The sequence below is a fragment of the Ursus maritimus genome (genome assembly GCF_017311325.1).
Source record: "Ursus maritimus isolate PB19 chromosome X unlocalized genomic scaffold, ASM1731132v1 scaffold_X1, whole genome shotgun sequence".
Lineage (NCBI taxonomy): Eukaryota > Metazoa > Chordata > Mammalia > Carnivora > Ursidae > Ursus > Ursus maritimus.
In genome coordinates this window covers 30,795,520-30,812,988 of record NW_024423319.1, presented here as the reverse complement: position 1 = coordinate 30,812,988, position 17,469 = coordinate 30,795,520, and the positions used below count along the sequence as shown (strand labels likewise).

Below are 17,469 nucleotides of genomic sequence, written 5' to 3'. Positions count from 1 at the left end.
CCGCCCAGCATCACAGCACCACGAGTGTCCCACGGGCCACAGGAGCAGAGACCTCACGGGAGGCCGTGGAGAGGGTCCCGAGACGGAAACGGAGAGGGGATAAGGCCCCCGGTAGACAGTCAAGCCCTAGGCAGGTAGAAGAGCGACGCCATTGACGAGGACAGTCATTACAAAGCTCTTGGAACTCAGCCCACAAACATTTGTCCCACACCCACCCGCGCAAGGACACCGTGACTGTCACAAACTCAAAGTGCGGACGTCCCCCCTCAATGGCCTGTGCTCACAAGGGAGCTAAACCAGGTCCGCACAGGTCACTGTCATTCAGGAGAGGCTGTGGGGATGGGGGTGGGGCAGGGAGTAGACACAGGAAAGGAGGCTGCCTGGAGGCGGTGACTTTTGGGCCCAGGCACAAGTTTAGAAACTTGTGAAAATGGAAGGTCTTTAAGTCTAATGGTCATTCATGACACTATTTATCAGCAGTTACCTTGAAGATGCTTGAATATCTCGTGTGTTACTAAGTCAATGGGGAACTTCATTCCCTCGCGTGAATTTAACCAGGGCAGTTCTGCGAACCTCGCTCGGAAATGAAGCTGGATACCCTCACTTGCACTATCACACAGCAATTCTGTAGCTACACAGTGGTAAAGGGATGTGGGAGTGTGTGTGAGTGCGTGTGTGTGTGGGTTTTTTGAGCTGAAAGTGGAGACTGAATTATTTTTGATTGAGAAAAATCTCTTGCGACTGTTATTATTGAATACTGAATGTTTTTGGAAATTAGCTCTTGTGGATTTGGGACTATTGCTTAATGAATTCAACTTAAAGCTACACGGCGAGCAGCGCTTATATACAAAACTGCTACTGTGGCAAAGTCATTTCAATGACAACGAACCTTGTTTGAAACAAAGTAATGTCAGGCTACTTTATATACTTTCCATGCTGTCAAAAGTTAGAACAAGCGAGATCTCTGTTCTCACACAAATTTGCAGTGGGTATGTATCCAAGGCTCAGACCAAAGTTCCAGCAGCTTTTTTCAGACCACTGTGCAAGCACAAAGGAAATTTTCTTATTTCAAACCCACTTAACTGTACGTTTCAGGAGCTTCCACATAAACTTCGAATGGAAGTGATTAATCTGCAGCGTAATGACTTGCTAAAGGCAAATATCAAAAGAAGACTCTAGTAGAATTCTGTAAATGTCTCCCAAGAGATGAATAGGCTCAATGAAAATCATGTTTGTGAATTGATATCAGTATTTAGTAGTACTGACCTAATGGATTGATATCGATATTTGCCAATATCTCTGCGAAAAGACATTTGCAAAGATGAACCATGGAAAACCTCATTAGAGATCAACAGATGAACATATGCAACCAATTTTGATGACAGAGAACACTGTGAACCCCAATTAAAATGTTATTCTCCCCAAAGAATTCCATTCTTCTCATTAATAGGCCTATATTATTACAAAACTGTATGCAATTATTATATTTTTAGTTTCAACAATCAAATATTTGTGGAAATTTGTTTTCTCTCTCTTTATATAAGTACCTACTGAAGGGTCTCTACCTCTGAGCTTCCCCAAACCCAGATGTTCACTTTCTGTCCCCAACCTAGGTGTCTCCATATTGGACTACTATACTTTTTCAGACACCGGTAAAATTAAAGGGACAGGAGTTGTGTGGACCTGAGAGTCATGGAGGACCCTGAGGCCTAGAAGAACAGGGAGGTAACCATGAGCAACCCTAGAACCTAAGGGCCTCGGTCCCTCATTGGAGGCTGAGCATGTCAATCCTTGCTTCTGGACAAATGAACCTGGAGGTCAAGCAGAGGGGCCGTGGCCCATTGTTGACGCTTCTGGCCCCGCCCTCCATCAGTGACCTAGGGGGACGTTTTCAGCCCCTGTTCACTGTCACCTGAGGGGGGCCTGGGTGGGCCGCTTGTGACACCCACCCCCTTCCCTGCCCCTCACGGGCCTCCTCAGGCACAGCCAAAGACTGTCGTCCCCTCCGTGGTCGGCTCCTCGCACCCCCCCACCCCGTCCACCTCACGTCGGGCCCCGCTGCCCACGGCCTCGGGTCAGCGGGAGCCCCCTCGGTGGCCACCATCTTTGCCGTTGGCGTCGTCCTGTGTCGCCCCAGTGAGGTACTTCTTGCTGCCATGTCTGCCTCCGGGGATCCAGGCCAGGCCCCAGGTGGCCAGGAGAGCCCCGTGAGCGTGGCGGGGGCGGGGGCGGGGGCCCCAGAGGCCAGAGGCGGCAACGGGGTGGCCTTCGAGTCCGGGCTCCCCCGGATTGAGGTGGCCGGAGTGGTGGAGCCCGTGGGAGGCCTCTGGGAAGGGTTGGTTGAGTCCGGGCCCCCCGAAATGGAGGTGGCCCTCGAGTCTGGGCCCCCCCAGATGGAGGTGACCCTCGAGTCTGGGCCCCCCGAAATGGAGGTGGCCCTCGAGTCCGGGCCCCCCCTGATGGAGGTGACCCTCGAGTCCAGGCCCCCCGAAATGGAGGTGGCCCTCGAGTCCGGGCCCCCCCAGATGGAGGTGGCCGAGTCCGGGCCCCCCCGGATGGAGGTGGCCCTCGAGTTCGGGCTCCCCCGAACTGAGGTGATCAGAGTCGCGGGCCCCCCCCGGATTGAGGTGGCCTTCGAGTCCGGGATCCCCCGCATCGAGGTGGCCGAAGTGGCGGGGCCCGTGAGAGCCCTCGGGGAGGCTGCGGTGGGTCTGGGTCTGTCCCGCGGCCCCGAGGGCGGGAGCGCCGAGGCAGAGGATGACGACTCGGACTTCGGGCCGGCGGAGGAGGACGGCGAGGAGCAGCTGGAGGAGGGCCTGGACATCCTAGTGGATGCCCACCAGTTCCCCATGGTGGGCTTCCGCTTCATGTTCCTGGACTTGGTACACTCGCTGCTACACCGCATTTACTACAACAACCACATCCTTGTGCGGCCCGGCCGCGGCCGCGTGATGGTCCGGCCCGGGGCCCGATCGCCCGACGCCCCCAGCTGGCACCCTGCGCCCCCCGCAGCCCCGCCGGCGCGGGTAGCGCCGGCCCCGGCCCCCGAGTCCGAGGGCTCATCGGAGGAGGAGGCCGCCTGGGAGACCGCAGAGGAGCCGGACGAGGAGCCTGAGGAGGGGCCGGCGACCCCCAAGGGTGAGGAGGGACCGGCCTGCCCGAGGGGCGGGGGCTGCGGGCGGCCCGGGACGCGGAAGCCGGGGTCGGGGTTCCCCCAAACCCAAGGCCGAGGGCCCGAGAGGGAGCCCCATTCCCTAGGGATCTACGGCTTTGAGAAGGAAGCCTGCGGCCCTCGGGCAGCCTCGGCTAAGACGGCTGAGGGCCGCGAGGCAGCAGGCGAGTCGCAGGTGATTGTCCGCGCAGGGGGTCTGGCGGGAGGGGCGGGGCGGGGGCGGGGCCTGAAGGGAAGGAGCGAGCCAATGGCACACCTCGTTCGTGGGCGGGGCTTTTAAAATGTCAAGAATCACACAGTTCATGCCCGATCATTACGAACTGACAGGGGAGTGTCCAGTACAAGTGAAATATTCAGGGGTTGGGGAACTAATGAGCTTCACCATAGAATGTGTCGTTGAGGCACATTTTTGCGAGAAATTTCTGACAAAAACTTACAGAAGGCAGCAGACCCTGATGCTTCTGATCCCTTCTTCTCGGAAGGGCCAGAAATAGTCAGCAGCACAGGGCGGCAGGGTGACTGGAAAGGATGTCACCGTGAAAGTAAGTGATCAAGCAGCAGAACGGTGAGGGCCATGGAGGGGCTGCATCAACCAGTAGGAAGCTTCCCACCATTTCTTTTCGGAGTTACTTCTATCCTCCTGCTTCTGCGGGTAGAGTACTAGATGTCACTATTCATTATGCAGCAGGATGGTTTTTCCTGTGAATGTCTGCTCCAAAGTCTGTATTATCCTTTACCAAAGGAACAACTAAATATCAGTGTGAGAAGTCTGACAAAGAGGCCCAACACTCCGACAGGGAGGAGGAAAAAGATAAGTTCAACAAAAAGCAAGAAGGACCCGACTAAAAAGGGTCTGTGCCAACAGAGAAGAGGCCGGGAAAATCCAGGTATCCGTATAGCTTTGCACATCACCCCACCATTCCTGGCATTTACCTGTTACTGGCAGTGTTTTTTTTTTTTTTTCCCAATTCTCCCAGTAAATTAAGAAGTTTGTTTAAACTTCGTTTAAAAATTCAGTTGTACCTGCTTAGAACATTAGTAGAATACTCATGTACCTAGTAATAGAAAATACAGTATATTCTGAAATGTATTCCATGGTTGCTCATTCGTTCTTGTGAGGTCTTTTGTCCTCTACCTGGAAGACTACTAACAAGCGGGAAATGTGTCAGTAACTGAGACCAATATTTGTTTAGAGAACAGTTACCAGAAGCAGCAGCGAAAGTGGCTGGGCTGTGCACTAGTTGGACATTCATTACTTGGCCGTGGACATGTACCCCCTTGTACTAACCAGGAGAGACTATGCCTTTGCGAAGGTGATTACATACAAATAGCAAAAGGTCAAGAATTTCAAGTAGGACCACACCTAATGTTTAATACCTAAATATTCAGGTGTACATTTTTGTATTTTATGTGACGGTCCAAAGAAACTTAGAGTATGGTTATCACTTATCACTGAATTGGTAATTAAGTCTTGAGGTATATCTTGTCTTTGAATATATTGAAATGATTACCTTTTTTTTTTTTGCATTTCACAGCTGTGTATTTCATAATCACAGGCTCACTCTCGTATGGTAGATAGGGAAACCGAGGGTCTGGGAGAGTAAGGGAGTATCGTTTGTGGAATGAGCAGAGGCTTTTAAGGTGAAGAGATTTCCATAAATTCCAGAATGGCCTCTCAAGTTGGGGCGGGGAAGCATTGATGGTGTTAGGCAAGAGGGAGACAAGGTTGGTCTGATCACAGAATTGAAGCCATGGATTGCACGAGCACCCTGCACACAAGGGCACAGGTCACCAGAGGAGCGTGTGTCGTCCTCTGCTGCTGAGATCAGCACGCAAACGCAGCACATGGACACAGGGCTATTTTCATAGGCTTAGAAAGTCACTGGTGCTGGTTAATGCTGCAGAATAACAGTTCATTTTCTCTCACTTCATCCTGCAGTTGGCCCAAAAGGAAGAAGATGAAGAAAGAAGAAAGAATCTGTTGTTCATAGTTTTTAGGTTTTTCCGTTTTTAGAAGCCCATGGGAATTTCAATAACACTGATGTCATTCCAACGTGCCTCACCCAAAAAGTGATATCCGATGAAATAGGACTCCTCTCTTACATTCGATAGATATATTTGACAGCATTTGTTCTAGTTAAAAATAAGTTTGTTTTAAATTAATACACTGGAATGTAGGCAGATTTTACTTAAAGTATCTTGACTCAAATCTCTCTTTTTCCTCTTTGTTTTGGCCCACTGTACCTTCATTGAAAGGTATCACTTTCCATCATTTGGTGAGCCTGCTTCAAATTTTTCTATTACAGCCCCAAATAAGATAAAATGTCAAGTTTAAAACAATTTTTGTGAGGAGAGAGATCTGTAGGTCAAGTCTTTAGAGCTACACTGCCCACTCCATTAGTAACTGGCCATACGGGGCTACTGAAATGTGGCTAGTCTCATTTGATACGTGCTGTTAAGTATAGAAATGTTACACGAACTCACTGATAATTTCATATGGATTACATGGTGAAACGACAATATATGGAGTTAAAATATACTATTAAAATTAATTTTGCCCATTTCTTTGTACTTTTTTTAAAAGATTTTATTTATTTATTTGAGGGGGGCGAGGAGCAGAGGGAGAGGGACAATCGGGGTTTGGTCCCATAACCCTGAGATCATACCTGAGCCGAAATCAAGAGTCAGATGCTTAACTGTCTGAGCCACCCAGGCGCCCCTCTTTTTACTTTTTGATGTGGCTACTAGAAAACTTAATACATGTGACTTGCATTACATGTCTATTAGACAGTGCTGCTCTACAGTATGGTTTTGCTTTGTTTTAAGATTTTATTTATTTATTTGAGAGAGAAAGCCCGAGCAGGGGGAGGGCCAGAGGGAGAAGCAGGCTCCCCGCTGAGCAGGACCCTGGAATCATAACCTGAGCCAAAGGCAGACATTTAACCTACTGAGCCCCCCAGGCGCCCCAGAGCATGGTTTTGAACGAAACCTCCTGGATGGCTCAGCTGGCCTGGAGGCCAGATGGTGCTGCTGAGCCTGGGCCCAGACACTGATGTAGAGCAGTGGTTCTCGAAGTTTGGTCCCCACAACAGCATCATCAGCATCACCCAGGAATTCTTAGGCTCTACCCAAGACCTACTGAATCAGACACTGTGAGGGTGAGCCCAGCACTCTGTGTTTGCCTAAGCCCCTCAGGGATGCTGACGCAGCTGAGGTCTCGGAAGCACTGGGTAAGAGCCACAGGGGAAGAAGCGGAGACTCACCTCTGGTAGACCCAGCCTTCATTCACTGGCTTGGGACTTACAGGGAAACCGAACAGGATGGCAACGGCTGGCGTGGGGAGGAGGCCAGAACTCACACGGGGCTGAGACACAGAGGGGCTCAGATGGACTGATGGCAGCAGAAAGCTGCATAAGGGAAAGAGCTGCTTCCAGAAGGATACAAACACGATACCATGTGTATGAAGTCTAAAATACATGCAAAATGATCACCATGTATTGACTGTAGATACAGACGCCGGGGGTAAGAAGCATGCACAGGAGAGACGCATACAAATGTAGTACGTGGGACGGCATGTGCGGGGAAAGGTAGACAACTCATTTAGGATGGCGGCTACTTCTCGGGGAAACAAAGGGACGTGTTCCCGTTGGGGAGGGCTCCCCAGCGGCTTCAACTCGATTACATTTCTTAAGCTGGGTGGTGGGTACATAGGTGTTGATAGAGTATTCTAATAAAAAATGAAAAAAAAAAGAGGGAAAAGGGGAAAGAGAGAGAATGGGCTTAATCTCTAGACTCTGTTTAGGGGGGTGGGGGGGTACAGTCGTACCTGACCGGAGGATCAGAGAAGGGGAAGGGCCTGGGGGGTTGAGAGGAGAGGGCCTCAGTTCTGCCTTTAAGGCTTCCTGGGTGCCCCTTGACGGCACTCATAGCTTCTCTCACATTCTGTGCCAGCCCATTTCCTATGCTAACTTACATTAGCATTATTTTTTAATCGAAGGGAAATGCCCTTAAAATTAACCATTTAAAAGTGAGCAATTCAGGGACATTCACAATTTTGTGCCACAGACACCTGTTTAGCTCCAAAACGTCCTCAGCAGCCCCGAACTCCGCACCCATTCAGGAGCCGCTCCCCATTTGCCCCTCCCCCAGCCCCTAGCAACCACCAGTTTTCCATCTGCACGAATTTCCCTATTCCAGACATTTCATGGAAATGCAGTCATACACTGTGGGACCTTTTGAGTCTGGCTTCTTTCGTTTGGCATCATGTTTTCCAGATGCGTCGGTGTTGTAGCAGGTACCAGAACTTCATTCTTTTTTATGACCGAGTCATATTTTATTGTACGTGTATGCACAATTTCTTGATCCAATCTTCTGTCCACAGACATTTGCATTGTTTCCAGCTGTGGCCAATAGTGCCGCTGTGAACATTCCTGTTCAAGTATTTGTGCGTTATTCATACGTGTGTGTACCTACCCCCCCCCATATCCCCCCCTGCTCCGGGCGGTGAACTTCTGAATGCCTGGGACCTTAAAAGGTTTTATCTTTTTTCCCCCAAAACCCCAGGCCCTGAGTTTTTCACTTAGTAGATACCCCACTAATGCCCGTTAAAGTGAAGTAAACCGAACACTCCCACAATCCTTTTTTATTCCCCCTTTGTCACCAATGTTGATGTTTTAAAATGTATTCGCATGTGTTCCTTATCGGCTAGACCCACGGGGTGACACAGAGCACAGACGCCTGGTCATCATCGCCTAAACTGAAAGGGCAGGTCGGCAGTTTTCCGCACAGTGTGATTCGAGGGCCTTCCAGCTGGTTCCGGGTTGCTAGTGTTTATGCTGTGCTGGTGGTAGTAGACTCCTGCTCGAAGACCCAAGCAAGACGGACCTGTGTCCTGAGCTGTGTCCCCCCCCCCCACCCTGGTCCTCTTCCGGCCCCGCCCCTCCCTACAGGACCAGGATCCCAGTCCATGGGAAGAAGGGGTGTGCCCCTGCTAGCCCATGCTCCAGGTCCCTGGCCGCCCGGAACTGTCCCAAGCCTGTCGCCAGGGCCTGCGTGCTCAGTCTTGGAGCTGTCCTTGGGAGGGTGACTATGCTGCCGGGGGCCTGCGCTCCCACGCCTAAGGGGGAGGGGGCCGTGTGCCTGAAAGGGGGGGGCTGGTCTAGGAGACAGGGTGGGGCAGGGAGCAGCTCTTCCTACAGCATCGGAGAGGACTTAGAGGAGTCTGAGAATTCAAAATCCTTTCAGGTCATTATGAAGGTACATGTGTAGTGGAAAGAGATAAATCATTCACTAAAACATGCTGGTTTAAACGCTTCAAATATATAGATATATGGTATGTGGATCCCCAACTGAACTCTTTCTGACCCCTGCAAATGTGACGAATGTTACAGGAAGTCCAAGTTCAATATATGGTCTATCACCCCTTTCCCCTCATCGCTCCATGTTCCACTTTGTTACCTATGCATAGTGGGACCCCTTGCTTCTGAAAATACTAGTTCTAACAGCCCATCTTGCTAGAAGACTTGGATTGAGTCCTAGCCCAGGCTGGAGTACAACCACCAACCATCTCGCCCCCCTCTACTCACCCCCCAGCTGCAGTACCCTCCCACTGCTCCGTTTCTTTGCTCTCCAGGTGTTTATACACAAAACTTCTCTTCAGTACCACTTCTTGCCCATACAAATACCCACCTGCAGGCCGTCAGCTCGGTCAGGCACACCTGTGCAGAGGCCCTTTGTCCTCTGCACAATCTCTTTTTTTTTTTAATTATTTTTTTATTATTGTGTTCAATTAGCCAGCATATAGTCCATCATTAGTTTTTGATGTAGTGTTCAACGATTCATTAGTTGCGTATCACACCCAGTGCTCATCACGACCCGTGCCCTCCTTAATACCCGTCACCCATCTACCCCCTCCCTCCACCCCCTCCCCTCTGAAACCCTCAGTTTGGTTCCCAGAGTCCAGAGTCTCTCATGGTTCGTCTCCCTCTCTGATTTCTTCCCATTCAGTTTTCCCTCCCTTCCCTGGTGGTCCTCTGCGCTATTCCTTACGTTCCACATAGGAGTGAAACCATATGATAATTGTCTTTCCCTGCTTGACTTATTTCACTTAGCATAATCTCCTCCATGTCGATGCAAATGGTGGGTATTCATCTCCAGAGAACATCTGGCTTCTCTGACAACCTTCAGGTCTGCATTATCAATATCGTTTTGGACTTCCCGCCCCACATGACAAAGACAGACTGCAGAGCAAGCTTTATTGAATTTATTTGCGTTGCATACATATAGTAAAAATCGAGAATACTAAAAGAAACTGAAAACTTGTTAGAATGCGCATCCAGGCATTAAAAAAAAACTGAACCTCTTTACTTAAAAACAGAGTTTTGTTAACTGTGGAAAAGAAATTGTTAATGGAGAGCTCTCAGAGTGAGAAGGAGCTAATAGTGGTCCATCCTAAAGAAAGGGGGTAGGGACTAATTACTGGGGTCACCCGGGTAAAGGACATCTACCTAAATAAACTGTTCGCTATGGAGGTACAAAGGAAATCAGACTCAATCAATCAAAATCCTAGCATCATCGGAATGATAAAGATACAGTATCAGGAAAAGTAGATGTTTTATAAAGAAAATGCAAAACCCAGCGTATGATTGTACAATGTCACGTTATACCATCATCACCAAAACCAAGCACCAAGGATTTAAAGCAGCTCTGGCACCTCGCTGCCTCTGTGAATTTTCTTTGCATGAGGCAGCACCCCCCGCAGAATTTAAAGGCACAGTTCGATGTCTAGGCTTACATTTCTGTGTTAGCAAAGCAGCCCCGTGGCGACAGAGACAGACACAGTGACAGGTGTAGCCAGAAGATCCTTCTGGGTCTCCGAAGAAAATGAGCTGGGTACTGTCCAGGCATCCAAGGGGAGCTCTTCCTTAGCGTTTGGTGTGTGTGGGGGATGGAACAGAAGGAAAGGACTTGGGGGAGTGGCTCATTGGGGACGGGGTGTACGGGGTGTGCGGGGAGCTATCCAGTCTAGTGACTTTCGAGGTGCGCGCCTCCAGGAATGAGCGCAGGGAGAAGCTACGCTGATTTGATCACCTAAGGCTTCCAGTTTGCAGAAAGTGAATTGTTCTATGGCTTGGGGGTTCCGGTCTTGCTTTGGGCTAAAATCTTGTGAAACTGAGGCTGCTGAGGGGAAGAGACTAAAAAAACTAGGCTACGTGGAGCTTTCTACCTTAAAGCTAGGGCCAGGGAAAAGAGCTCTCCAGGAGCCCAGGGTCTTAAGTGCTTAAAAAATAGGATATATATGGCATTCAGTACGTTTCTCAGCAAGCAGAGAGTCACAGTGGCATTGGGACAAGAGGTGAAACACTGATGAACTAACCATCTAGGGGAGCACGATAATCCCCAAGAAACGTTCTGCCTCCGAGAGAGATGCTCACTGCTGCCAGGCTAGCGGCGTGGGGCATGCGCAGAGAGCCCTAGCGCCCTTGCAGGCAGGCATTGGGGGTGGGGGCAGGGATACAAGGGCGGTGTCTCAAAGGGCAACGGCTAACTGGGGGACTAGCTGCGCGAAACTTTTCTTGGAGACCCAGAATGTTCACTTCCACCACCTCTTCTCAGCGCCTTTGTGAAAGCTTGGGGCGGCAACCAAGGAACCGAAGCATTTAACCAGCCTCACGAAACCTCAAAGCCGACCCTTGGGCCAAACCGTCTGGCCGTTTCCACCCGAACGAATTCATTTGATCCAGGGACATGACCACCACCTCTTAGTTGCTCCCGCAAAATGTGCTCACTTTCTCTCTTCTAAAGCTCATCGTCCCAAATTAAAGGTTTCCCAGTTCTACAGCGGTGCAAACAATTCACATTGGTTTCATAGAGGAGATGCTGGGTTTTCAGATGCTGGCCGTGACTGTACTGAAGGTTAGGCATTCGTGGCATTTGTTACATTCGAATAATCATTAGCTTTAATCCCCCCCTTAAGGCACTTTTGCTTAATACGAAATGGTTATGGCGAAGAAATCACTACATGGCGTTAGTGCGGCTGCCGGCAAAGACCGTTTGCGGCGCGGCTGCCCGCCCGGGAGCTGCTCATTGCATGATTTCGGCAATATGGCTCCAAGCTTTGGCTTTCTCCTTGGCCAGGGAGAACCAGACTGGCTCCTCCGGCTCTGCTGGCTCACGGAACACAGCGGGGAGAGTCGAAGATCGCCTGGTTTCTTTGGCCGTGGCGGGCAGCTGACCTATCTTCGGATCTTCAAATCCTACGAGAACCACAGCGAATAACACACAAGCAGTAAGAAGCTCCAGAGACACCCAGGGAGGTTCGTGGGATACAGTAAAAGTTCTCCTCCTTTCAGGTTTCCTCGGGCTTTTAAAAGTCCCGTGCATGTGGCCTGCTACGGGTGGTCTCTCGAAGGGATAAAATCTGCACGGCCGTGGCCAAGGGGGCCTGGGCAAGGGAAGGCCCGAGAGAAAATACCGGCCAAGCTTTGGGAGGTTATTATTAGACTGTTTCACACTTTTGAATTGGGACCAGAGAGGAAACATACAATATGTTATCTATTCAGTGTTTCACATTTCAAGTCAGGTAACGTTATTTCTGGTTTGCCGATCCGTGTCCCATGAAATGACTAGTAAGGGCTTAGTAGATCCATCCAGGAAAAGTCTGTGCTAAAGAGCGTTGTACCAATTACTCTGACCCAGCAGACAACCTTCCTGTCCCCCAGTTCTACTCCTTCCCTCATCCTGCCTTATGGCTGACTGCGGCCATGGCTTTGACCCCATCAGGGGTATGCATTACAATCACCTACAGCTCTCGCTCTCTCTTTTTTTTTAAGCAATCAGACATTTATTTGGTTAATTAGAATTGCCATTCAGGAAACAAAGATTTGGGTAGAGGCCAGACTGCTGGTATACAGCTAGAGCTCTTCTTCTTTTTTTCTTTTAATATTTTATTTATTTATTTGATAGAGAGAAAGAACACAAGCAGGAGGAGCAGCAGGCAGAGGGAGAGAGAGAAGGAGACTCCCCGCCGAGCAGGGAGCCTGACGAGGGCCTCGATCCCAGGACCCCAGGGTCATGACCCCAGCCGAAGGCAGACAGCCAAGTGACCGAGCCACCCAGGCGCCCCAGCTAGAGTTCTTTTTAAAAATACCAATGCTCAGGGGCACCTGGGTGGCTCAGCTGGTTAAGCATCTGACTCTCGATTTCAGCTCAGGTCCTGATCTCAGGGTGGTGCAATCGAGCCTGGCATCAGGCTTCGCGCCCAGAGCCTGCTTAATAAGATTCTCTCTCTCTCCCTCTGCCCCTCCCCCTCCCCCTCCAAAATAAGTAAATAAATCTTTAAACAATATAAAAATAAATAAAAACATTAATACCCACACCATTTCCTGAACTAACAGAATTAGAATCTTTAGCAGTGGAGCCAGGGCCATCTGTAATTTTGTAAATGTTTTAGGAGCTCACCAGGCGATTCTAACGCACAGAGTTGAGAACTACCTGACAGGAGCTGAGTGTCCGTGAGATTATTAATAGCTATCAGCAGGTCAGGTGCCACGATTTTGTGGCCAGACCATGGCTTCCTAAGTTCCTAGTCTAACTTCTTCATGAAGGGGACCAAGGGAGAGGACAAAGATGATTCAGTACAAACCCATCCTCCCCTCCCCCTGCTTCTGCCGAAAAGAAAATCCCTCTGGCACACACCCCTACTGTTGAGACTGCATTCTATTCTATCCCAGCCCAGCGTCAGCTCTGCGTTCAACATCTCCCCACCTCCCACACCCTGCTCAGAAGGTGGAGAAGGCGGCCTTTGAAATAGTGAAAAGAAACAATTTGACACCACTGGGCCTATACAGTGGATTATTTTAAAGCGTCCCTGGGGTTGCAGAAGGTGAGAAAGTACTGCTTTGCCATGAGGTACATTCCAGAGGAATCGCAGCCGTGGGAACATTCCAGTGAGTGATCACAGCTCTGTGCCTACACTGGCTTCCTCGACGAGGCGGAAGACTGGGAGACCCCCGGAAAGTCACACACTGGACTCAGAGGGGTCCTGACAATCAGATTTTCCTGAAACAAGCTAATATCTGTCTCTAATCAAAGAGCCATGAGAGTCATGAGGCTGATTTGGGGCAGAGGAAGGGGTGGGGGAAAGACATGTGTTGTCTGAGATGGAAATTGCAAAAGTTTCCCAATATGCTGCCAGGACTTTTGGGGGGGGGTCGTTTTTACCTGTTTTAGTAGACTTAGGTAGCTTCCTCTGTGCTATCTTCACCAGTTTATCGACATCAGAAGTAAAAGTCTTTCTGGGTTGGTTTTCACTTGCAAGGCCAATTCCCTTTAATACAAAAATGAAAACAAAAAGCTCGTTAAGTCCTGACGTGGAGAAGAGTGAATTAAAAAACCACAATGGGCAAGCCCTGTCCTGGCCATCATGAGTTCCACATTAGTCAAAAGGAAAGAGGGGCGGGGGAAGGAAATAGCCCTGAGAGGACCTTGGCTCAGAATTTAGGTTCACAAAACCTCAGCTGGTTCAAGCTTAACCATCTTTGAGATCTGGAAGGAAAGGTTGTCTAATCCTACAAATGGTGTGAACAGGTTAATGGAATTATTTAACCTGAGAATAACCTTTTCCCTAGCACACTACCAACACTTAACAACAAGCTAACAGAATGTGGGGGTTATGAACAAATCTTATCAAGGAATTGAAGTGAGTTTCACGGGATCTCACTTAGCATAACTGTTGACCTCTGACTTGCACTCCCTGCACTAGAAAGAGACGTAGCTACAGGTCTTTCCAGAATTGCACAGTTTAAGTTTTCCAAATGCACCTCGCCACAACTGGTCTAAATTACGGAGTTTATATACCCTGCTGCGTTTTCCCCTGACGAAAGCTTGAATCGAGGTGCGCTTTACCCCTGTATCTCCTGCTCCCATAAAAATACTAATGACGAAAATGAAAACATCTTCCGAGTTACGCAGATCCTGATGTGATCCCTTGACAGATACAGTAAGCAGTTAAAAGTACAGGAACTTAGACATATCTCTTGGGATGTAAACGTGATGTGTTTTCTTAGGTCAGTGTTCTGCGGTTTTGACAAGAGGGGTTCTCATTCCAGCACCTCCAAAGACATCACAAATGCGACGCTGCAAGCAAGACACCCTCCCATCATCCCTGATCCACAGGTGGGACCGTGCGTCTAGCTCGTCATGTAACTTTGCTTCTCACCTGTAGGAGGCACGATGCCAAAGCAAACCAATACGCAAAGCCCCAACTACCGAGCATTACCTTTAAAAAGTCAATCCTTATGGATATGGAAAGGTGCCCAGAAATGAAATGTCAAATGAAAAATAGTATGTATAGTTTGATTCCATTTATATCTTCTTTACTACGCCTGTAAGGATAGTTACTCAATTCTCGCCTCAGCGGTTACCTTTGGGGTTTTTTTTTCTTCTATAACTTATTCCTCGCTGCTCAACCGATTTCATGGAAACCCGCTCTAGAATATTCAGGACAGGGTTTGATTTACAGAACCTTCTCTGTAGTCATTACTTTTCACAAACCCTTTCAGAGCATAAAGAAGGGCATGTTATTTTCTGAGAACCAGGCTAGACTCTTCCCCAGGAAGAGTCCGCCTGCCTTGATTAGTGCCCCCAAAGAGGTGGGGAGCTGCAGGCTTGGCAAAGTCCCCGGCACAAGCTTAGTCAACCCACTCTAGTGACCTTCTGGAGTGTCGTTTTGTGGGCTGTCGCAGGTTCTGCCCCATGTCTAGGCTCTTTGATCTCGGCCTTGACTCCAGCTTTGTTCTTGGTATTGGCCTCTTTCTTAGGGATGTTGGCCTGGGAGCTCTTCTGCCTCTGCTTTACCATGGTTATCCAAGCTGGCTCAGAGGCGGAGGTGGCGTAATCCGACTGTCGGCCAACAGGCTTTCCTGAGAAAGGAAGGAGCGTGGTTAGAACTGAAGTGAGGCAGGCAGGGTCTCGAGCCGGGCCAGGGCCGACCCACACTAATGTACCAGATGGGATCCTTGTTAATTGCCAGGTGAAAATGAACAGAGATCCCCTAGAAAGGGGCCCCCTCTCCCTCCCCCGTCCATCCCTCTTCCTATCCCCAAATCAGGGTAGGACCAGGGCGGCCAGGTGGGCTGGGAACGCTCCCAACAGGCCAGAGGCTCAGGCTGTTGATGTCATTCCTCGAAGTCCAAGGAGTATCTCGTAGTATTGGCTACTTCGCCATCCCCCATGAAAGCACGCGGTTACACGGGTGTGGCTCTGGGCACGAAGACCATGGGATGGTCAGCGTGAAGGTACAAAGGCTTTGAGAGAGATTAGTGCTCAAAAGATCACCTAGCTCTGGATTCTTAGACATCGCAGGTGTGTGAAGCAGCTGCGGGAGTAAATTAAGATTTCAAGCTGAGTGTCTGAACGCAGGGCTCTACTCAAGAGTTGGCTTTTAAAAACCACATGGTGTTGTGGGGGAAGCATAATACGTGTCAGAGGATTCTGAGAAAGGTGTAAAATTCCATGTAAAGGGAAGGCCCACAGAAGGAATAGGCAGATGGTTGTGCGTCCATCACAATGTGGATGGGTGTCCAGAGGGGGTCTCCCTGGGAAAGGGATGACTCAAAATTAACCAGCTCCAAATCCATTAAGCCAGAATGGGGCACCACCCTGCTCGTAAAATCCGCAAGCCAGCCCCGCCAAAGCAACAACTCGGCACGCAAGGCTAGAACAGACTTCCTCCCACTCAAGACTTGGATTTCTAGTTCTTCCCTCCACTCGGTACACCTCCTTGCCCTCTGGAAAGAGGAAGTCTCACCTGGGGCCTTGAAAATGGATTGCCTCTTGGCCACGCTTTCGGACTTGGGCCTGCTCTGTTGCTTCTCTGCGACGTCAGAAGCTGTGGTGGGCTTCTCTGCGGCGCCCAGGAGCCCCTGGGAAACGCTTCCTCTGATGTGCTGTTCTTTACCTGTGGAAGATGAGACTGGGCCCACGAACAGTGAAGAAAGCTTCGTAAGATCATCGTGTTTCTCACTCTTGTACTTGCTCAGGGAAGGGACTTTTCTCAGGCGAACTCCAAACAGGGTTTCGACCCCAGCCCTGCCGGTGGATACGTTTGCATGGCTAACGTTTCGATCGCCGCTCTCAAGACCTTCCTTCTTAGTGCCCCCAGAAGTGGATGCCTGCCTGGCGGGAGCCGTCGTGGACTTCACGGGTTTGGTGGCAGGAGGCAGGGTATTCTTCGGGAGCTCTTCCAAGCCCTGTCGATGCTTCCTGGTCTTGTTTGGGGAAGCTGGGCCTCTGGGTAGGGACCGCGTGCTGGGCTGGCTCTCGGAGACGGCGGCCTCCGCGGCAGCGCTCCCGGAACCCGAATGGGCCTGTGGCGGGTACTCGAGGTCCGCCAAAGCCTGGCGAGGGTGTCTGCGATGCCGAGGCCGGCGCTCCTCGGACCTGCTCCACTCTACAGGGACGCCCGCCGCCGCCGGGCGTGGTGAGAAAAGCCGCGGCTGTGCTGGGGCCCCTGCCTTGGCTTGGGGAGGGCCTCTGGAAGGCAGCTGCTTTTCGAGACTCTTCCGTATTTCAGGAGAGTGCTGAGAGACCGAGGAGGAGACTGGCTTCGCAGGTGCCGGGGAGAGCTGTTGGGGGGGCAGCGGCTCCTTGGAACTGCTCTGCTTCAGCTTCGTGGGGGCACTCTCTGAACGTGGGGGAACTTCTCTTGGGCCTTCGGGCCTCCCCGAAGGCTGTGGAGGGCATGCCGTAGGCTGAGAGATGCGTCCCTGGGTGCTGGCATTCTCGGGGCCCCAGAACTGGGGGTACTGGACTTTAGACCTCCGCAGAGATTTGGAAGATGGCTTTGCCGCTAGAGGGCCCGCAGGGCTCTCTGAAAACACTTGCTCTGCCATAAACTTGACAAACGACTGGGAAGGGTGCCTGGGCGCCAGCGGTTTCTTGGCCGAGCCTGCTTCCGCAGCAGCATTCTCCAGACGAGAGGATATCTCCTGAACCTTAGACCTTGATGACAGCGGGCTGGGATGTTTGGAAGGCACTGGCTTCCCAGACATGGCCGCCTCAGTGGCAGCGCTCTCAAAACTGGACGACATTTGCTGGACTTTGTATCTCCCAGGGGACGGGGGAGACTGCCCGGAAGGCAGCGGCTTTCTAGAAGCACCCTCTTCAGTGGCAACCCTTCCTGGAGCCTTGGAGGCTGGTTGCTTGACCGCTGCTTTGGTCAGGGTCTGAGAAGACCTTCTGGGAGATGGCTGCTCAATAGCCACGATCCTCTGGGCCACGGAGCCCTCTGGAACCAC

The 17,469-nt window shown here is 50.6% G+C and overlaps 1 protein-coding gene across 1 annotated transcript in view; it reads right to left on the bottom strand.

Annotated features, from left to right (window-relative positions):
• Positions 1 to 11,254: 11,254 nt before the first annotated feature.
• KIAA1210 (KIAA1210 ortholog) overlaps positions 11,255 to 17,469 on the bottom strand; it is a 69,254-nt gene continuing 63,039 nt past the window's right edge. The window contains exons 11-14 of the mRNA XM_040626606.1: positions 15,981 to 17,459; positions 14,924 to 15,093; positions 13,394 to 13,499; positions 11,255 to 11,427 (exon numbers count right to left, since the gene is read on the bottom strand). Of these exons, the coding sequence (XP_040482540.1) occupies positions 11,255 to 11,427; positions 13,394 to 13,499; positions 14,924 to 15,093; positions 15,981 to 17,459 (1,928 nt within the window). The remainder of the gene's footprint in view (positions 11,428 to 13,393; positions 13,500 to 14,923; positions 15,094 to 15,980; positions 17,460 to 17,469) is intronic.